The following is a 21,360-nucleotide window of genomic DNA, read 5'->3' as shown; positions in this document are numbered from 1 at the left end:
AACACCAAAAATCAGGCTGAACTCAGCAACCTATGATCTCTCACAATTCTCAATTTCTTCCAAATTATAATATCCCAGAGTCAACTTTCACCACTCTCAACTTCATTTCATTTCATTTTTTTCTTTGCGGATTGATCAGATTTTATTGTATACCAACAAATCTTGAATATTATTACCAAATATCCATTTATTTTATTATTCAGAGTTCTTTTCCTCTATATATATATATATATATATATTGGTTAGAAAATTCAAATAATATTTTTGATAAAAAAGTACGGTCAGGTTTGTATATCTAGGACTATTGTTCATTATGGGTGGAATTTAAAATGTATGTGTATATATACATATATTCATGATACCTAATTTATGATAGCTAGTGAATATGTACTTGGAATGCATATGTTTGGATTTAGACCAAATGGGGTCGGTACTATATATAATTCAATGATAGAATAACGGAACTGCCCCCAAGGTGTACGACATGTGAGTGGCCTTAATACAACGGCAGTATAAGTTTTTGTTTATGACTAACAAGAATAACGATCAACTCAACTGGGAATGTGAGATACAAAGTTGAAAATTAAGTTATGCTGTAATATATAAAAAGTTGGTATAAACAATTTTGTCATATTTTCATTCTTGTTGGTCATTTGCTTTTCCATCTACGGCCATCTCAAATATTCCATCTTTTAGAACGTAGAAAAGGTGCCTGACATTTGTTTGTAGAAAAATATTAATGCAAATTTTTTCTCTTCCAAAGACGGAAAGTTGGAATGGACTATGGACAAGGAAGATGTCTCGTAGCGAATCACTTTACACGTGACTTTTACTAAAACGCGTTCTTATAGGGATTAGGAATGGCAAAATATTCAAAAATAAAATAAAAATATGTATATGATGATTCACGAGAATGAAATTATACTACCATGTATGGATACACTGAATTAAGTGTGATACCTTATTGAAGTTGATAGTATAAATTAAAACGAAACCACTTTACAGAAATTTGAAAATTAATATTATAAATATTTTATAGCAGCTAAAAGCAAGCAAGTTATTATGATCATATAAGCTAGCTTTGAGAGAAAACAGAGAGAGGTGTATATTATGGAAGGCCAGTTAGCAAGGGAAGCCAATAAAAGGATCGAAAATGTGTCGAAAGGCGTTGACGGTACGAAGCTGGAAGCCCTGGCAGTGGAAGGGCTTAGAGTAGTTCATGCTCAAAAGGGTTTGCTTCGCTGTAGATTTCTCATTTCAAATGCTGTATCTGTAAGTAGTCTAGTCTCTTACCTTTTAATATATATCTCGCACCAATACTTCTTGATATATATATATATATATTGATTAGTTTCCTGAAGAGAAGCACCAAAAAAAAAAGGATGATTAAATTTTATGGTTTACATGAACAGGATCAACGTGGAAATTGGTATGTTGGAGCAATAACAACCTTAATGGATGATCTTGCAGCCTTTGCCACATATAGCTCAACTGGCCTTGTCAATGCTACTGTTTCCTTGAACATTTCCTACTACTCCACGGCAAAGATTCAAGTCATCCTCCTCGTCTCTCATCTAATTACTCTACTTAATTAATTTCCTTACCGTTTGATTAAGTACATTAATTTTCTGATTAATTACATTTATTTTATTTTATTAATTAACCATGCATTAATTCTGCAATTAGGAGAACGGCTAGTTATAGCTAAGAATATTCATCAGAAATTTTCTCTTTATCTCTCTTCCATTTGGAATAATAGAAAATCATGAAATTCATTCTTGGGAAATGCTTCTTTTTGTGAATTAATGCATTGTGCATGCAGTTTATTGCAAAACAAATTATAGTTGTCCCATATGTGTGAAGAATTTGCTAAAGAAATTTTATAACCAATGTCCTGATATTAATTTCATCGTCCTAATTCCTAAAATGACCACAGGAAGAAGTAGATATAGAAGCTAAAGTTGTGGCAGAAATGGGAAAGCTTACATCTGTGGTTGTGGAGGTTAAAAGGACTGATAACGGAAAACTGATTGCTCTGGGTAGGCAGTGGATGACTTCAATCAAGAATCAATCGGGGCAGTGAAGTTTGAATATTTGATATAGATGACTTGGACCAAACAAAATAATAAGGGCATTAAAGGAGGCTCCCATTCAAATCCTAGATAAATATGTTCTGAATAAGAGAATTGTATTTTGTTTAAGAACGTCAATCTTTGTTTAGCTAGGGATAGCCATACACTTTTAAAAACGTTGTAATTGAGATCCTCAATTTACACAATTTGTAGCACATTGACCTGATTTCCAAAAATTCTGATAGTGAAATATCTACGCACATGACAAGTGTGTGACCTTATATTCATTGCAAATATACAATGTGACGAGCTAGTTGGGTTTGACATTTAGACTTGGTTTGGGATTGTTGTAAATTATCAAATAATCAACAAAAAAAACTATGCTGAAGCAACATTACTATTATATTAAAATTGCTAAAAAGCTACAAAATTAAAATTTGAGTGATTGATAAATAATTGATTAACTATTGTATTAGTAATTTTATCATTAAAAATCATGATTATTCTTCTAGGAGAATCTCAAAAGCTACCCATAGTTGCTTATTATCATTTGGACTGTTCCAATGTCATAATTTGATCTATAATTAAACTCATAATTGTAGAGAGGGATTAATGTTTCTAATTTTATATATATAATGATTGTTATAACAGATATACAATATTATAAACCATCGGTACAAACAGCACCATGCTTTCTTGGTTTTCCTTAACTCATCTTCTCCCTCCTATTAAACTTTCATTTCATCCTTAATCCCATTTCCTTATTTTGACAACTCCGGTTCCTTAGACCACACTTTGTTCATCCCCATTTATTAATAATTTCGATAGCCATTCTTCCTTCAAGACATTTTGCTAATCCCCATTTCCTACTCTTGGTTCTCAGAGTCAGTTAGGTGATGAATATCCCCGACCTTAAACATGTCATCCGCACAAGGACCATAAGCCAAGCTACATCCAATAAAATAGATGAAATTCATAAAACTGATACTAGCAAGAACCCAATAGTAGTAGTCATAGTGACCCTTGTTAATGTTGCTTGAGACCCAACTCACGTTTCCTCCTCTCGAAGTATATTTATCCACTGAGCTTAGTATAACACTGGCTAACAAATTTGCAACTGCCATTCCCAATCCGAATAGAGACGCAGCAATACTCGACATGCTCCTTGGGAACTCGGAGTAGTAAAATTCCATTTGGCCTAACCCGTTGAAAGCTTCGGCCAGACCCATTAAGCAATGTTGTGGTACAAGCCAAAACGCGGACATGTCCAAAACTGCTTTCGCATCGTTGATAAAACCTTCCTCGATTGCTTTCCTACGTCGAATGCCCTCAATTATTGCAGAAACTACCATGGACATGGTTGAGAGAAATATCCCGATTCCCATTCTCTGTTTCGTGTTGAGGTGAACACGTTTACGTCTGATTTTCGAAGCCAAGGGAATTATAACACGATCATAAAGAGCAATCCAAATGGTTATAGAAATAATCGCGAACATAGTGAAAGAGCCAGCCGGAATTTGGAAGCCGGAAGTGACATGTCTGTTCATGGAATTAGCTTGGAGCAATGGGAATGAGGCCTGGCTAATGTTGATTGACATCAAGAGCCCTGTAGACCATATTGGGATGACTTTAATGAAAGCTTTAAGCTCCTCTACTTGCCCAACTGTGCAAAGTTTCCATGGATTTGAAGCTGATCCATCTGGGGTTAAATCTTGTTCCGGATTTCTAATAGTACAACCTTTATTTAGAAACCTACAAGCATTAAAATACAGAGATCAAAATTATTATAAAACAATGCCACAAATTAAGTTTGTTTTGACAGTATATACAAATGATAAACATGGAAATCAAGTGTTTCTGTACCTTAATTTGCCAGTTGGTGCAACAGTTTCAGAGTCCTTATGATGGTACAAAACATGTGTGTTCCGAGGGGGAAGTAGAAGTTTTCTATTCTTATAAGCAGCTGAAGCTGCTTGTGCTATCCCAGTAAGCAAGCTCTTGGTGGCCTTCTCTTTGACATAAATAGAAGAAGCAAGGAAAAAAGAGAGAGCAGAGATGAACATGAGAATTGCAGGAATTCCGAAACCAATTTTCCATCCAAAATGGTCTTGAATGTAGACGATACCGGTAAGAGCAACCAGCACAGCAACAGATGCTGCAGCGTAATACCAGCCAAAGAATCTCTCCAAAATCCTCTCACTGTTTTGGCCGTCTTTTTTGTTGATCAACTGGTCAGCACCAAATGCCATGGAGCATGGTCTAACCCCACCAGCTCCAACAGACATCAGCATAAAGGCAAAGATCAGAAATGCCATTTGACCAAACGTGGCTGAGTTGCAGCTTTCTTTAAATTGGTCACAAGTAGGAGGCCTTGCTCCTGGAATCATAGCTGTTAACCAAAGCAGCACCATCCCCTGTGGCAAACAACAATTTTTATTTATATCTTTTTTACATCTTTGTAAAAGCACCAAATGTTTAATTAAGATGTTTTCAGAAAAGACCATGCAATTTTATATATATATATATATATATGGCTAAATTCGGACAAGGAAAAATTGGATCAAAGACTTGTCCAAAGTGGTTTCATTATTAAATTAAACCAGCCATGATCGGCACACCAGCACATGGATCTGGGTCTGACGGATGACCCTTTTAATTCTATGTAGACATTGACGAAGGATCCAACTGATTCCAATACAAGCCAAGCTTGAAGAAACAAGCCTGCAAGTGAACCAGGTCGTTTCAAGCTTGGAAGTTTCGCGTTTCGCTGCTGACGTTGATGTTACGGTCGGAAGGCTTTAGTTTAATTTGACTGGTCTATGTAATTAGTAGTTTAGATAAGGCCCGGTGTCGTTTTGGTGTAAAACGATTGTATATAAGCAAGCTCGTCTTCAAAGTTCAACCTCGAGCAATTCGGCTTTATTTTTCACCATATTTTTGACGATTGTAAGATGTGAGAGCTTTGTGAGGAAATCATAGAAAAAAAAAATTTTTTTTTTTTAAAAAAGGTAAAAGAAAAATAAAGAAAATTACCAAGAGACTGAAAATGCAACCCAAGGAAATGGTAAGGAAACGACCGAGACAAAAATCAGAGAAGAATGCCCCAACAATCGGCAAGAAATTGGTGGCAGCAGACCAATAGAAGAGTATGTTGGCCCCTGCTGCCACTCCCAAGTGATAGTCTCTCATCAAGTAGAGTATCATGTTCGGAGTGAGTCCATAGCTCGCCACCTTCTCGAATGCCTCGTTCGCTGCACTAATTTAATACCCAAACAATTAATAAAATATACCATAATCAGAATCATGTAGAAACAAAAACCCACTTCTGAATTAATTAATGATATGAAGAATTCAGAAAAACGTTTGTTTTTGCTTGTGTGTATGTATATATATACATATATATATGGAAGTGATTTGTTAATATTTATTTACCTATAATGAATGGCATGGTTCTGAAGCCACCCTTTGTTGATCTCTTGAGCAGCGGAACATCATCTACGTTGGCTGTTTCCATTAGATCTGAAGAGGACTCCATCTTCATCATCTTCTCTGCGTGTATAGTTGAAGTTTCAAGTCCTCAGGATTAAGACCCAGAAGAGATAGAAGATTAATCAATCCAGAGAGTGCGACAAATAATTAAATTTACTTGTCTGATCAGTGGTTATTCCGCTCCTCTCTTGAATCTTGATCATTATAGGGTGAGAGATCTCTTTGCGTGCATGCCAAAACTGTTATATATATATATATACAGGAAAAAAGAATAACAATTTATGCAAATTTCTATCAGCAATATCACTCCCACGAAACGATGAAATTTGAAAATTTAAAAACTAGAAAGCAAAAAAGATAAACCAAAAATTGAGTGCTAGATAGTACAATAATGAGTGTAATTAGGTGTTAAAGTATATATATGTGTATATATATATATATATATATATAGAGAGAGAGAGAGAGAGAGAGAGAGAGAGAGAGAGAGAAAGAATGGCAGGTTTTAGGGTAAGTGGGATGGTCTACCACTTTTTTACTATCTTTTTAAATTTTTGGGTTATTGATCCCTCTGAGTCACTCACAGTCACAAGTTATGATGATGGCAATTTTGGCCACAGTTCAAAAGTTTCCAATGATAATTGGCAGCAGTTAATGCTTAGTTGTCCATCACTATTAAGTGAAAAACCATTAGTAATCTGCAATTGTAATTAACGTTATTGGACAATATTTGACGAATTGATAGATATTATTTGTCATTTATCTTATTTGGATTCATCCATATATTCAAAACATCGTCAAAGTTTTATATATAAAAAACGAAAAAAAGCAACCAATTTGGATTCAAAAACTTTAATTTAATTGATTTTTTTTAAAAAGATAAAGAGTAAAAGTATTGTAGAGTGGTGCATGCAAAATAATATATAATCTTTGGCATCGGTTCCAAAGTGGAAAACTTTGGAAAATTGTTGAAGTCGATTAAAGTGCCCCTTGGCCGTGAGTGTTTTTGGGACCTCTCTCTGGTTTCGACCCAACCAACTACTAATTAACAAGAAATGACCAGATTTTTGTTTCTCTAATATCGAATTTCACATTATAACTTATTCATTGATCATATTGATAATCCATTACCTTATAAGTGCGTATTTGACTTATACATTATAGTCAATTAGTATCAAATTAATTAAGGTTAGTTGATACAGCACTCCATTGTTTGTGTTTTCTAATTGGAGTTCCAACTTTTTATACATATAGATAGTACATCCAAGTTTAAGCCACTTAATAACAAATATATTGACTCTACATTAATTAATACCCTTTTATAGACAAATATGCGTGTGTCGCACTTGATGATGGCTTTGCAAATTTAATTAAATTGTTTCCCACCACCTGTAATAATTAAAATTTTATAAATTAATTTGAAGATAGAGGATTAGTGCATCCCCAATGAGTACATTTTTCATATAGTACACTTTATTATGCTACTCTATTTTTATGTTTTCTATAAACATTAATTATTGTATACTATGAAATAAAATAATTTTTTTTTTTTTACAAAAAAAAAAATTGTGCTAGTAATACCGAAACTTAGGTAATATTAAAAATAAACTTGAGTAATAACACAAAGTAAAAATTATATAAAATACAAATATTGAGTGGTTAGGCCTTCTACATTTAGAATATTTCTAAACAATTATTTATTTGTATTATGTTCTTTATTTTAAAAAAATAACTTAAAAAAATGTTATAATGGGTTTTTTATATTAATTTTTAATATAAAAAGTAGGTTTAATTTTTTAAATGTAAAAAAATCAAATTTAATTTTTTTATATTATATTATTTCAATTGAATGCATTACAAGTTTTCATGCCATCATTATAATAGTTTAAAATATAATTTTGATAAAGATATAGATGAAATATAAATAAAACAATAAATATTTATAGGTACCAGAAAACTAAAAAATATATATAACGAGTATAGTTAGAGAATCACTTAAAATTTCATTCTCTATTTAAAAAAATACTTTTTATTATAAATAATATGTTTTTTATTTTGAAGACTGCTTTAAAAATTCTTTTAGAAATCAACTTTTGTATATTAAAAAATCAAAATATAAATACTGTCGAAGTTGTTTTTTTTTTAGCATTGATTTTTTAAAATAAAATGTATCATGCATCAAATAAATTTCTATGCTTTAAGCGTAATAGGTGGAGCTCCACCCTATTAAGCTCCACGTAACTGAGCAGAAGGATATTCGGTGGCACAGTATATTCCAATTTCCAACCAACTTGCTTTAAGGAAAGCCCAAGCCCTTCCCTTCTTCTTGATCCTTTATATTATATATACTAGTGGTCTCCTTGGCGCTTAAGCCAGTGGTGAACAACAACATGCTTTAAGGATATGCGTTAAAATCAATCGTATCCTTAAAATATATATGTGTTGTCGCTTACAGTACCTTTACCTCCAATGTTTAGGAGAATAAAACTTGATATATATATATATATATATATTAATTCTGTTTTCATTTCTTTAAAAATGTTTCACAAAAAAAGTTATTTTTTGGTAGCTTCTAAATATCTGAAACACTTTTAAAAAATTGTCCAAATATTTTTTAAAGCAGCTTCTAAAATTTAAAAATTATTTCTGACTTAACAAGGCCATATTATCAGTCATCTACCTCTAATATGAGCCTTTGCATGTCGGATTGCCAGCTTTTGTGTGAAAACTATTAGGATCACATACTGATATTTGAAAGCTTAAAGATAAATGTTCCACTTATCCGTACCTGGGAATAAAACATTATTTTACTGTGCACAAGAGGATATATATACATCTATATAGATATATAAAGTAGCAGAAGAAAAGAGACAATTGCAAAAGATATTAATACAGTTCTACATCTTTATTACTCATGTGGATACGAGTCACTTTAGAGCATTACACACCAGTAAGTCCTTTAAACTCTTTTCTTTATTGGTTTATAATGCTTTTATTTTACTCTACATGGCTTTTACTTTTTAGAATGTTTACTTTGGAACCTGGATTAAGCAGTAAACTAATTTTAATAAAGATAACTTAAGATCTTAGTTTTCCAAGTTAGGCTGTATGGAGGACTAACCAATGTGAAGAATTATTATTCCCTAGTTGCAAGGTAAAGTTCAACAATTTCTTCTTTTTATTTTGTCTTTATTATCTTTAATGGTTGATTAGTCGGAAGGACCAGACTTTTATAATTCATTCTTTTGATTAAAAGGATCATGTAGACTTTTGATTTGCTATTGCATGCTGCTTATTGGATTGTGTATACTCAATTTGTTTTGCTACTATCATGCCTTATGTAGTTAAATTTTAGACAAACTGTTTTAGTATAAGTTTTGGTCTTATTAGAGTTTTACAGGTCAAAATATGATGGTTCATTTGCTTAGCTCATTTCCTAGCAACGTAGCCTCAGTGCCTCAAATTTGTGAAATTTTAATTAGTAGCAGTATAGGGCCAACACTTGACATATTAGAATAGGGGCTAGATTCTTTTGGCACTTAAACTAGATTACCTTGATTAAGATTTAAGATATAGGTAGGCATTGATGAAGTTATGATACTATGATATGATTATGTTTAGAGTTGGGGATACAAAATTTTGAATGGGGGAATCTTCTGGTTGTTGAAGTTGTACTATCAATTAATAAAGAATGAGAGAATCCATCTTAGTTATTCCATATAAAGGTTTTTGGTAACCGAACTATTGCTGCTTGCTATCATACTTTCTTTTTTGGTGAATGCTTGTTATCATACTTTCATGTGACAAAAAATTATAAATTAAATGAAACCATGGTGGCCATTTTATTTGAATAGCATCCGTATTGAATTTTTTTTTTTTTTGTTATTATTTTATATTTTTGTTTTTGTTCGAAAGATGAGATAGAAAAGCTGTGTCTGTTATGCACTAAACATATACGATTTTGAATCCTTGTTATTATGATTGCCAGATAAAATGTTTAAACTAATACATTGAATTATTAAGAAGATTTTTTCGTAAGATATGGTTTCTTTTCTTTCCTTTTGTTAGTATATATCATCATTGTTAATTTCTATAACCATCAATAGCTAGGAAAAGAAAAAATCAAATAAAATTAATTTTCTCTTCCTAGGCCTGCCAACAAGAACCGTGAAGATTGAAAAATTAGGATCGTTTTGTAATCTTTGAGCAGACCATATAAAACCAGGAAGTGTATTGGAATATGGATTGGTTTATCTGATATGTTACATGTGGGCAGTTATTGGGAAAGGGATTATAATTAGAAAGTGATTTTGATTATTATTATGATATTGATTATGAATGGTTTTTTCTTGGACTTCTTTATTGTATTGTCTCGGGTGTATCAATTGGCATTCGTGGTTCAACAACTAGCCTTGGCGCAATCAATACCTGTTATGAATGACAAGGATTTGTTTTTTTTTTTTTTTTTTTTGGGTGAATGTTATGATAAATGTGACATTTTATATAAACATGAGAATCTCTATCTTTTATAAAGATAAAACGTGAAAGAGTGATTTTTGTTTTGAATGACAATGATTACTCCCGCACAATCTATAACAAGATTATCAAAATATAAATATAGATATATTCATTTAAAGTATATATATATATATATAGATAGATATATTCATTCAAAGTTATTATCTTTTACACTAAATTTTCTAAAATTGAAAAAAAAACAAAAAAAAAACATTATAAAAATATACAAGTGGATCAATCCAAATCATACAAAGGGTATTTTTGTAAAACAAGATTAGACATACATGAAGAATAGCTTTATGTTTTTCATATTTTTTTTATTTTTTATTTTTTGTTTGTTTTGGGTTTTTGAATATTTAACCAAAGTAGGCAATTTCTAATTAACAATACAAGGTCAAATAAAGGAAAAAATATGTGATCAGAAAAAAAAAAAAAAAAAAAAAAGGGCTGTATGTTAGTTTTTATATAGAAAGGAAGAAGGAAAGGAGCAAAGGTTGTGGTTGAGAAGGAAGAGGAAAGAGTGAGGGGAATTGGAATAAATTAAGGTGAAATGATTATGAAAGAGGAAGACAATAATGTAAATAATTCTCGGAAATGGCTGGAAGATCTGTCAAACGGGACCATCACTCACGATATGGAAGGCGAATCTCTGGCGGGTCTGCACATCATTTCTGCTCGTAAAGGCTTTGTGCTCTGTAATTTCGTTGTTCCAACAACCTTATCCGTAATTATCCTTTTCACTCACCAATTTTTCTTTTTTTCTTTTTTTATTTTATTAATTTTTATTTTTCCACTTATTAATTTAATTTTATCGATTTCCCCACATGAATTTTGGTGGGGGGTTTCTTTTTATTTTATTTGTTTAATTATGAGTAGGATCAACATGGAAATTGGCACGCCGGAGCAATGGCAACGTTGATCGACGATGTTGGAGCCTCCGCTATCTACTCCTCTATCGGTCAAATGAAAGTGTCCGTTGATTTCAGTGTTTCTTATATTTCGACGGTCAAGATTCAAGTACACTCTCTTTTCATTTACTCCATTTTTTATTTTATTTTTCTATTTTAGTTCATAATATTTCTTACCAACGACACCCTGAAAGTCAATACTACTACAATGTATTCTTTTCTTTGCTTTGGTCAGCATAAGTACTTTTACAAGGTCTTTTTTTTTTTCTTTTTTTTTTTAAAATAATAATAATTTTAATGAGAAAGTTCATCTCCAAATGGGATTATAACTTGAAAAAGTTAATAATTGAAATTGACAGGAAGAGGTTGAGATAGAGGCAAAGGTATTAGGGGAGCTGGGAAAGCTTACTTCTGTGATAATTGAAGTTAGAAGGAAATCCAATGGAGAATTAGTTGCTTTGGGTAAGCAATGGATGGCATCACCCTCTAATACTAATAGGACCAACCAAGACCAACTAAGTAAACTTTGACGTCAATGTCAATTGGACAATATGCTGTTTTTTTGTGTTCATGAGCTGGGCCGGATACCAACAGTGATTAATATTGTAATTCTTTTTTCTTATAGCCCACTTGTAATATCGTTGTTTGATTTTTTTCTGAACTCATTTTATGTCTTACAAATCTAATACATGCTAATGATACATATCCAGATTATTACTTTTTTTTATTTTTATAGATTTGTATTTGATAAAGGCATATATAGCAAAATAAATATGCACCTTTTGGAAGTTAGAGAGAGCATGGAAGTCACTTTGATTTGTACAATTTGCAAGCGCTTTCCAGCAAAAACATATCCATTTGCACACGTTTGAAAGAATGCCATGGTTACAAATTTGTGATTTTGTACTAAGGAATAAGATTGATCAACACCATGCCTGTTACTGACACGTGACAACACAAAATTGTTAAACCCATCAATAATTTTTAGTTTATTTTATGTTGCCATCCCTCGTCAAACATAGCTGCTGTCCGTTCTGCAGATTGCATGAGACTTTTTCTCATCCTCCTCGTTTTAATCCATTAATTGCCAAACGACATGTTGTTTTTACCAAACACGAGGACAGATATTAGGAATGGTTTCATACTGAATTTAGAAGATTATAAGTACGTCTTTGAATGTAATTGGGGTCAAGTAGTGGTGCTTTTTGTTTTATTGTAGTTCATGTTGAAATTTCTTTACGAATTGTTCACCATGTCATTTGATTCTCTAAAAATACCAATTATGAAGGAAATGAAGACAAAATATATGTATGTTAAATGTGACCCATTACTAAACCGATAATTGCAGAGACATTAACGTTTCTAATTTAATTATTATATATTTATAATTATTTTTATAACTGATATACAAATTTCAATATTATAAACTATATATATATATATATATAATACTCCTAATCACCATGGACCGACTACTAGTTAAAAGCCAAGCAATAATTTGGCAATTAAGGCTACAAACAATATCATGCTTTCTTGGTTTTCAATAACTCATCTTCTCCCTCCTCTAATACTTTCTTTTCATCCTTAATCCCATTTCCTAATTTTGGCAATTCTGGTTCCTTAGACCCACCATACTCATCCCCCTTTACTAATTTTGATAGCTCTTGTTCCTTTAAGCCATTTTGCGTATCCCCATTTCCTACTTTTGGTAACTCTTGCTTCTTAGAGTCAGTTTGGTGATGAATATGCCCAACCTTCAACATATCATCCGCACAGGGACCGTAAGCCCAGCTACATACGATAAAATAGATGAAATTCACAAAACTGATACCAGCAAGAACCCAATAATAGTAGTCATAGTGTCCCTTGTTAATGTTGCTTGAAACCCAACTCACTTTTCCTCCTCTCGAAGTGTATTTATCTACCGAGCTTAGTATAGCACTTGCTAACAAATTTGCAGCTGCCAGTCCCAATCCGAATAGAGACGTAGCGATACTTGACATGCTCCTTGGAAACTCGGAGTAATAAAACTCCATTTGGCCTATGGCATTGAAAGCTTCGGCCAAGCCATTTATGCAATGTTGTGGTACAAGCCACAGTGCAGACATGTTCACAACTGCTTTTGCATCGTTCATAAAACCTTGTTCGATTGCTTTTCGACGTCGAACACCCTCAACTATTGCAGAAACTGCCATGGCCATGGTTGAGAGAAATATCCCAATTCCCATTCTCTGTTTCGTGTTAAGTTGAACACGTTTACCTCTGATCTTCGAAGCCAAGGGTATTATAACACGATCATAGAGAGCAACCCAGATGGTTAAAGAAATGATGGTGAACATACCAAAGGAGCCAGCCGGAATTTCGAAGCCAGAAGTTACATGTCTGTTCATGGAATTAGCTTGGAGCAAAGGGAATGAGACCTGGCTAATGTTTATTGACATCAAGAGCCCTGTAGACCATATTGGGATGACTTTAATAAGAGCTTTCAGGTCCTCTACTTGCCCAGCTGTGCAAAGCTTCCATGGATTTGAAGCTGATCCATCTGGGGCTAAATCTTGTTCCGGATTTCTAATAGTACAACCTTTATTAAGAAACCTATAAGCATAGACACCAAGATAAAGGCTCATCAGAGACAATAAATTATAAATCCACAAGTATAAACAGAATATAGATGAAAAACTTGGAAATGTACCTTAATTTGTCAGTTGGTGCAACAGTTTCAGAGTCCTTATGGTGGTACAAAACATGTGCGTTCCGAGGGGGAAGTGGAAGTTTTCTATTCTTATAAGCAGCTGAAGCTGCTTGTGCTATCCCGGTAAACAAGCTCCTGTTGGCCTTCTCTTTGACATATATAGAAGAAGCAAGGAAAAAAGAGAGAGCAGAGATGAACATGAGAATTGCAGGAATTCCGAAACCAATTTTCCATCCAAGATGGTCTTGAATGTAGACAATACCGGTAAAAGCAATCACCACAGCAACAGATGCTGCAGCATAATACCAGCTAAAGAAGCTCTCCATAAGCCTCTCACTGTTTTGGCCTTCTTTTTTGTTGATCAACTGATCAGCACCAAATGCCATGGAGCATGGTCTAACCCCACCAGCTCCAACAGACATCAGCATGAATGCAGAGATAAGAAATGCCATTTGACCAAACGTGGCTGATTTGCAGCTTTCTGTAAATTGGTCACATGAAGGAGGCCTTGCTCCTGGAATCATAGCTGTTAACCAAAGTAGCACCATCCCCTGTCACAAACAATAATTTTTATTCATACTAAGATGTTCAATAAAAGGGCCATGCAATTGGGGGTACCACTGCTTTCCTTTCTATCCTAAGATGTTTAATCTACTATTAGCTATAACAATTAATGATACATTTTGCAGCGGATTATATGTCTGACTTTACATTATTGTAGATTGATAGCAACAAACCTGCAGATGTAACTTGGATTATCTATATATAGGTATTGGTATTCAAATAAAAATATCTAACATAGCAAATGAAGGTGTTTCACTATTAGCAACAAACCTGCAGATGTAACTTGGATTATCTATATCTAGGTATTGGTATTCAAATAAAAATATCTAACATAGCAAATGAAGGTGTTTCACTATTAACATTATCAAAGTAAAATTTAATACTGGTCCCAAAAAAAAACAAAAAATGTAGTAAAATTTAATTTAGTTGATTAATAACATGATGCTCATTTCTTTTCTTTAGATTTCTTAGACGAAGAGTAACATGATGCTCTTTTCTTTTCTTTAGATTTCTTAGACGAAGAGTAAATGTATATTTGACTGCAATTTATTATGACTGACGGTAATGAATACATTTAATATACGTCATTCATATATACAGCTAAAGCCAGACAAAGAAAAATTGGATTAAAAACTTATCAAAACTGTATTCATTATTAATTAAACCAGCCTTATGATCTGCACCCATCACATGGGTCTGGGTCCGATGACCATTTTAATTATATCTTTACTACTAGACGACTCTTATTGGTGAATCTTAAATGCGGAGACACAGATCCTAAATTTGTGAAGAATTCACAGGGAAAAAAAAAATAGTAATAATAATAATAATAGTAATAAAAAAGGCAAAGAAGATTACCAGTAGACTGAAAATGCAACCAAGGGCAATGGTGAGGAAACGACCGAGACAAAAATCAGAGAGGAATGCCCCAACAATAGGCAAGAAATTGGTGGCAGCAGACCAATAGAAAAGTATATTGGATCCTGTTGTCACTCCCAAGTGATAATCTCTCATCAAGTAGAGTATCATATTTGGAGTGAGACCGTAGCTCGCCACCTTCTCAAATGCCTCATTCGCTGCATACCCAAATAAAATTTATCAGACAAAGTTCAAAATCAAATTCATTTACAAACAATACCCACTTCTGAATTAATGATGAAGAATTAAGAAAACGTTTTTGCATGTATATGGAATAGTTTTTTTAATATTTTTATTTACCTATAATGAATGGCATGGTTTTGAAGCCACCCTTTCTTGATCTTTTGAGTACTGTAACACCATCTTCGTTGGCTGTTTCCATTAGATCTGGAGAGGCCTCCATCTTCTTCATCTTCTCCATAGTCAAGTACTTCTCAGGAAGATGAGCCAAAATTCCAAAAAGAGTGCGACAATATAAATTATTTCTCTTAGTGGCTTTTCCTTTCCTTTCCTGATCCTTGTACAGTGAGAGATCTCTTTGCGTGTCAAAACTGATATATATTTATATCCACAGAAGAAAAATACAGGAAGAGTGAGAACACACGGGAAAAACTAATTAAAAAAACTAATAAATTATTGATGATTGAGACAACATGCCATGATATTAGCGCCACTTTCTTGTTGTTTTTTTCTTTGTTTATTTTTATTTTTAATATTAAGTTGTAATAAAAAGGGAAAAAAAAAAAAAATTTCTTTCAGCATCACTTCCAGGTAAAGATAAAAATTTAAGAAGTAAGAAAGTGAAAAAGAAAGAGCAAAAAATTGAGTGCTAGAAAGTACAATAATGAGTGTGGTTAGGTGTTAGGTATATAGAGTGGCCGGTTTTCAGAGCAAGTAGGATGGTCCACCATGCGCCCTTTCTTTATTTTGGTTTACCTTCTTTTTAAATTTTGTGGGTCTGTCACTCGTAGTCTCACGGGTCAAAGATCATAGCAATTTGGAAGGAGTTCAAAAGTTTCAATGATAAGACACAGCAAACACCATTTTTATCATATTTTTTGGTAGCACTGAAATTCTGCCATACCCACTTTTGTTTACTTTCCTGATGAAAAAAAGAGGTAAGCTTTATGCCTACATGCACGTGGACTTGTAACATGTCTTTGCACCATGTTACTTGTTATATACATTTTGTGTTTCATTATTCACTTGTCAGCCTGAATAATATTTCATCCTTTTTTCTCGGGAACACTTGTTGGTTGTCCACCACTATTTTGTGAAAAACCATTGGTAATATCCAATTGTAATTAACGTTATTTGGACATATTAATATATAATTTGATGAAGTGGTACATATTATTTGTCACTTATTTGGATTCATCCATGTATCATTGTATTCAAAACAGGTCAAAGTTGTATATATTTAAAAATGGAAAGCACCGACTTGGATTGGAGACTTTTAATTGATTTTTTCTTTTTTCTTTTTTTAAACAATGAGTATAAAAATATTGTATATATGGTGGTGCAGGCAAAATAATATTCTTTGATATCGGTTTCAAAGTGGGAAAAGGGTTTGGAAAATTGTCATTTTCCCTTGGACTAACTCAAAGTGTCCCTTTGCCGTGAATGTTTTTGGGAGCTCTCTCACTTCTAATTAAGAAGAAGGGACGATATATATATATATTTATATATATATTGTTTCTTTATTATTTTCTTTTTTAAAATTTTAGACAGTGACCCTCCCCATTCTTTTTATCTGCATGCCCCACTTTTTCAAGTATAATCCTTCTTCGTTTTCCGTTGACACTTGATAATAAATTTCAAAGCTATTATTTTCTTCGAGTTTTTCTTCTCTAAAAATAAATTTAGAATAAGTCTTTACTATAACAACTGAATACAAATGCACTCTTTTCAATATTAAAAATAAAAAAACCAAAAATATGAGGGAAAAAAAGAAAGAAAGGAAATTTTAAAAAATGGTTGCTTGTGATCCAACATATTATAAGGGATTATATACCCTGACTATAAAATAATGATTAATTCATCGAAAATTAGGCATCCACTGATAAACAATTAAATAATTTAGACATGGCTGTATATACAATTCACATTATAACTCATTAGATACATGCATATTGATAACCCATTACCTAAGTACGTATTTGAATTATATATTGTAGTCAATTAGTATCAAATTAATTAAGGCCTTTGTTGAAAAAGAGATATACAGCACTCCATGTTAATGGTTTTTTTTTTTTTTTTTTTTTATTGAAGTTCACACTTTAAATAGTACCTTTATCATGAAAGTTTTAGACCCTCAATAATAAATATATTAACTCGACATTAATTAATACCTTTTCTGATATACAAATATACACGTGTCACTTGATGAAAGCTTAGTTTACGACGTTAATTAAATTACTTCCCATTTGCATAATTAAAAATTATATATATTAACATGATGCGTAGCAAAGGCGTAGCCGCGTAGTAGGTGGGGCCCCATAATTTAATACAGGAGCAAAAGGAAAATTTATGGGCACATAATATCCCAGCTGGCTTTGTGGTCCTTTATATTTATATATATTTTAAGATTTAATATTAATAAAAATATCGAATATTTGAAATATAAAATTTTTTATATTTTTTTCATTTTAATTTTAAAATATAAAATATCTTAAATAATTATTAAAAATATATTTTTTAATAAATAATTATAAAAATATTATATTATAAATAGTTATTATAAATATTTAATATAATATATTCTATTATTTTTTTACTTTTATTTACTTAATATCATAAATTTAAATATTATAAATATCAATTCAACATAATATTATATTTTTATATTATTATTTTTTATTCTTATATAATTAATTATTAATTTGTTATTATAAAATTTTAATAAATTAATTTTACATAAAATGTATTGTAAATATATATTATCAATTTATTTAATTTAATTTATTTTTTATTTTTATTATTAAATATTTAAAAAACAATTAAAAAATAAAAAATTTATAAAATTAATTTAGTAAAATAATTTAATAAACATTAATAATATTTATAAATTTTTATTTAAAAAAATTAAATTTATTTTTAAAATTTTTATGAATATTATGAAATTTTTAACTAAATTGTTAAGAATTTGATTTGAATATTTTGACGAAAATTTTTGTAAAAATTTTGATGAATATTATAAAAAATTTATCTATTTTTATTAAAAACCTAAATTTTCTTTTAATCGCTTAAGGAAAAAAAAAAAAACTGAAATTTCGATCAAATTTCGATATTTAAAACCTTAGTCCTTTTTGGATCCATTATACATTATATTATCAGTCCTCTAGTCCATGCCTTTGCGTGTCGGATTGATGGTTGGCAGGTGGCTAGCCTTACGTATTAAATGGATTTTGAAATTTCCAAAAAATGTTTCAAGCAAGTACCAGGAAAAATGTAATCTAAAACCAAACGCCCATCATTTTTCTGGGCGTTCAGATTTATGTATGGAAAATACAAAGTTATGATCAGTTCACCAAGCAAAATTCTTGTTGTTTACTAGTCAAAATATCAGGTCCACAAAGGAAAAGTATGAGCAAATTAATGCCCCATAAATAATATTATATATATATATATACTACTGTTTGTATCCGATATGCGAATCATATTATTTATTGAGAAAGTGACAAAATGATTGAAATAGAAGAAACAATTTTATTTTCTTACTTGTGAATGCATTTATATTAAATTGGTCCAATCTCTCAACACCGCGTACAAGACTCTACTTAAGCGTGCACCGTGTAAGGTATATGCGTATCACATGCATGTCGATAAGGTCAACCTAAAACCATCCACTTCAATTGGGATTCACCTAGCAACAGCAACTCGTTTAAAAATATAAATGTGAAAACTATGCAAAACGTGAAGCAATTTTTAACCTTTACTTGACGGTTTTCATGACTACTCCCAAATCCCAGTCCCGTCATTTATATGTAATTGATGATCAGCCTTTTTATATTATTATTATTATTATTATTATTATTCAAAACATAATTTTATTCATTAGTAGATAACTCCTGATTAAAAACATGGGTTGGTTTACTTCATTTATATAAAGACATTATACAATTATACATGTATGTTTTTGGTAAATACAATTATACATCTATGTATGTGGTGCATGGATGAGCAGTGTTTGCTGGACGTTGAATTAATTGCAATACAGCAAAAGCAAGTTGGATAAAATTACGTAAATATCCCTGCAATGTTCTGGACCACCATATTATTTTTTAATGGAGTGGCCGGTCATCCGTGGGCCCGTCTTGCTTTGTCTAAATTGAAATGGAGTGTTGCGTAATGGGATCTTTGACTAATAAAGTGAACGCCTACTTGTTTCATACCAGTACCATCACCATCATGTCTCTCGACCTTTTCTTAATCGTTTTAACTTTTTGTACTTCAAAATCTCACTAACTACGAGAGAGGAATTAGACTGCATGTATAATTAATTGACTTCCTGAGTTTTGGCTTGTTTTTCTAACCGTGTTTTTTTTATTTCAATGAATCCCAATTTAAAGAAAAAAAAAATTGACTTCCTTGAGTTATTTTGTTATTAGTTGGACAAAAACATTTTATTGTTTTAAGAATATTTTTAAAGAATTCTTTAAAAAAAAACAATATATTTTATATGATAAAAAATATATTTAAATATAAAAAATTGAATTTTTAAAAACTTTTCAAATAATATTCTTTGTATCATATTTTGCATTTATTGTTATGTTTATTTTATTTTTTTAACAATAAATATTTTTAAAATATATTAATATAATATAATAATTTTAAATTTTGATAAATATTAAAAATAAAAAGTATTTCTATTTTTTCAAATTTAAAGAATTAAATTTACTGTGTATTTTAAAAAGTCAAAATGGTTGGAACTTATTTATAAGGATTGACTTTTCAATAGAACTTATTTATGATGCTCTAAAAAATGAAAATAGAGAACAATAGAAACAAATTTATTTAAAAACCAACAAGTAAAATTTTGAAATAGCAAATTAGAAAGAGGATTGACGCAGAGAGAATAACTAAAATGAAAATGAAACAGCAACCAAAAAAAAAAAAAAAAGATAGAAAGAAAGGGTTTGTTAGAATTCAGCCAAAAAAATAATAATAAATAAAGAAAAAAAAAAGTCCCTTGTTTGTTAGTAATCTCAAATCTTGCAAACTTCCACTTTAATTTTCATAGTTAATAGCAAAGGTCAAATCTGTATGGAATTATCCAATTCACTATACAAGTGCAATCATTGGATTACAACCTTTTAGATACTTATCAGGATGTGTTTTTGGAACTTGTGATGATATATAATGTGATAAAACGAACACCTTTTTTAAGTTATTCACCCAAAAAGAAATTTAAAAAAATGCACCTTTTCCAATTCAAAAAAGGGTGTTACGCATCGTTGGCACATTAATCGAGTATGATGTCTCACTCTAGTTTACAAACATATAATTTTTTTGATAAAATTCCTAATAACATCTTTGAATTTTGGTTTGAGTTAATTTCATTTAACCCACTTTTTTTTTTTTTTCTCGTTAAACTGTCATTTTAACCCTCCAAACTTTATAAAAATTACATTTTATCTTTAAACTAGACTTATAATAATATGTCAAATTTCATCGTATATGTACTAACTTTTTACTATTTTTGTTTTCGTTTTTGCTTTTACTAACTTAAAATAAAACTACAATAAGAGGACTTACATATGACTTGTAAATCAAAAGGGCTCTAGGTGTCATTTTACCCCTACCTGGAAAATGACTTATTAGTTTCGTAACTTCTGTTCTATTTTAAAGTAATCTTCTCCATTTAGCCCTTGAAGAATTAATTATTGTCACTAAAATCATATTTCTTGTTAAGAAAAGAGAAATTATTGCCAAAAAAGAATGAAAATTAGGTATTAAGACTCATTTGACACCTTTTAATAATTTAAGTATGAAACTATTGTTATTTTTAAAAAGGAAAAAAAGAAAAAAAAAAGTTTAGAATCAAACCAAAGTTAAGAGTTGAAGCAAAAAAGAATAAATTTATTCAATAGTTTAAACGGAAGCCAGGACCATTACTTTTTACATCATTTTAACTGGATGAAATTTGAACATACCGGGTACCAAAAATATTAGCTAACAATGGCAAACATGATTTATACAG

The 21,360-nt window shown here is 31.0% G+C and overlaps 4 protein-coding genes across 4 annotated transcripts; 2 read left to right on the top strand and 2 right to left on the bottom strand.

Annotated features, from left to right (window-relative positions):
* Nucleotides 1–1,037: 1,037 nt before the first annotated feature.
* On the top strand, nucleotides 1,038–2,411 carry LOC107405021 (uncharacterized). Its single transcript, XM_016012033.4, has 3 exons — nucleotides 1,038–1,272; nucleotides 1,413–1,553; nucleotides 1,937–2,411. The coding sequence occupies exons 1-3, from the start codon at nucleotides 1,111–1,113 to the stop codon at nucleotides 2,081–2,083; spliced, it is 450 nt and encodes a 149-aa protein (XP_015867519.1). The 5' UTR covers nucleotides 1,038–1,110; the 3' UTR covers nucleotides 2,084–2,411.
* Nucleotides 2,412–2,751: 340 nt separating this feature from the next.
* Nucleotides 2,752–5,869, bottom strand: LOC107404614 (protein NRT1/ PTR FAMILY 1.2-like). Its single transcript, XM_016011590.4, has 4 exons — nucleotides 5,505–5,869; nucleotides 5,106–5,323; nucleotides 3,936–4,486; nucleotides 2,752–3,824 (listed from the first exon to the last, which is right to left on the bottom strand). The coding sequence occupies exons 1-4, from the start codon at nucleotides 5,614–5,616 to the stop codon at nucleotides 2,939–2,941; spliced, it is 1,767 nt and encodes a 588-aa protein (XP_015867076.3). The 5' UTR covers nucleotides 5,617–5,869; the 3' UTR covers nucleotides 2,752–2,938.
* A 4,605-nt stretch (nucleotides 5,870–10,474) lies between these two features.
* Nucleotides 10,475–11,772, top strand: LOC125419032 (uncharacterized). The gene is made up of 3 exons (XM_048463961.2): nucleotides 10,475–10,800; nucleotides 10,953–11,093; nucleotides 11,344–11,772. Exons 1-3 carry the CDS (start codon nucleotides 10,627–10,629, stop codon nucleotides 11,512–11,514), a joined length of 486 nt encoding a protein of 161 aa, XP_048319918.1. The 5' UTR covers nucleotides 10,475–10,626; the 3' UTR covers nucleotides 11,515–11,772.
* Nucleotides 11,773–12,343: 571 nt separating this feature from the next.
* On the bottom strand, nucleotides 12,344–15,692 carry LOC107404301 (protein NRT1/ PTR FAMILY 1.1). Its single transcript, XM_016011252.4, has 4 exons — nucleotides 15,459–15,692; nucleotides 15,099–15,316; nucleotides 13,677–14,227; nucleotides 12,344–13,579 (listed from the first exon to the last, which is right to left on the bottom strand). The coding sequence occupies exons 1-4, from the start codon at nucleotides 15,577–15,579 to the stop codon at nucleotides 12,508–12,510; spliced, it is 1,962 nt and encodes a 653-aa protein (XP_015866738.2). The 5' UTR covers nucleotides 15,580–15,692; the 3' UTR covers nucleotides 12,344–12,507.
* Between the last annotated feature and the right edge of the window lie 5,668 nt (nucleotides 15,693–21,360).

Source organism: Ziziphus jujuba, chromosome 1, assembly GCF_031755915.1.
Source record: "Ziziphus jujuba cultivar Dongzao chromosome 1, ASM3175591v1".
Classification (NCBI taxonomy): Eukaryota; Viridiplantae; Streptophyta; class Magnoliopsida; order Rosales; family Rhamnaceae; genus Ziziphus; species Ziziphus jujuba.
This window is presented reverse-complemented; position numbering and strand designations above follow the sequence as displayed.

Coding starts and splice junctions, on each gene's coding strand:
- LOC107404614 (XM_016011590.4), bottom strand. CDS start 5,616: ATGATGAAGATGGAGTCCTCTTCAGATCTAATGGAAACAGCCAACGTA. Junction 5,324..5,504: donor AACCATGCCATTCATTATAG/GTAAATAAATAT, acceptor AAATTAGTGCAG/CGAACGAGGCATTCGAGAAG. Junction 4,487..5,105: donor GTTGCATTTTCAGTCTCTTG/GTAATTTTCTTT, acceptor TGTTTGCCACAG/GGGATGGTGCTGCTTTGGTT.
- LOC107405021 (XM_016012033.4), top strand. CDS start 1,111: ATGGAAGGCCAGTTAGCAAGGGAAGCCAATAAAAGGATCGAAAATGTG. Junction 1,273..1,412: donor TCATTTCAAATGCTGTATCT/GTAAGTAGTCTA, acceptor TTACATGAACAG/GATCAACGTGGAAATTGGTA. Junction 1,554..1,936: donor ACTCCACGGCAAAGATTCAA/GTCATCCTCCTC, acceptor AAATGACCACAG/GAAGAAGTAGATATAGAAGC.
- LOC107404301 (XM_016011252.4), bottom strand. CDS start 15,579: ATGGAGAAGATGAAGAAGATGGAGGCCTCTCCAGATCTAATGGAAACA. Junction 15,317..15,458: donor AACCATGCCATTCATTATAG/GTAAATAAAAAT, acceptor TTGGGTATGCAG/CGAATGAGGCATTTGAGAAG. Junction 13,580..13,676: donor GCACCAACTGACAAATTAAG/GTACATTTCCAA, acceptor CTATGCTTATAG/GTTTCTTAATAAAGGTTGTA.
- LOC125419032 (XM_048463961.2), top strand. CDS start 10,627: ATGATTATGAAAGAGGAAGACAATAATGTAAATAATTCTCGGAAATGG. Junction 10,801..10,952: donor TTGTTCCAACAACCTTATCC/GTAATTATCCTT, acceptor AATTATGAGTAG/GATCAACATGGAAATTGGCA. Junction 11,094..11,343: donor TTTCGACGGTCAAGATTCAA/GTACACTCTCTT, acceptor TGAAATTGACAG/GAAGAGGTTGAGATAGAGGC.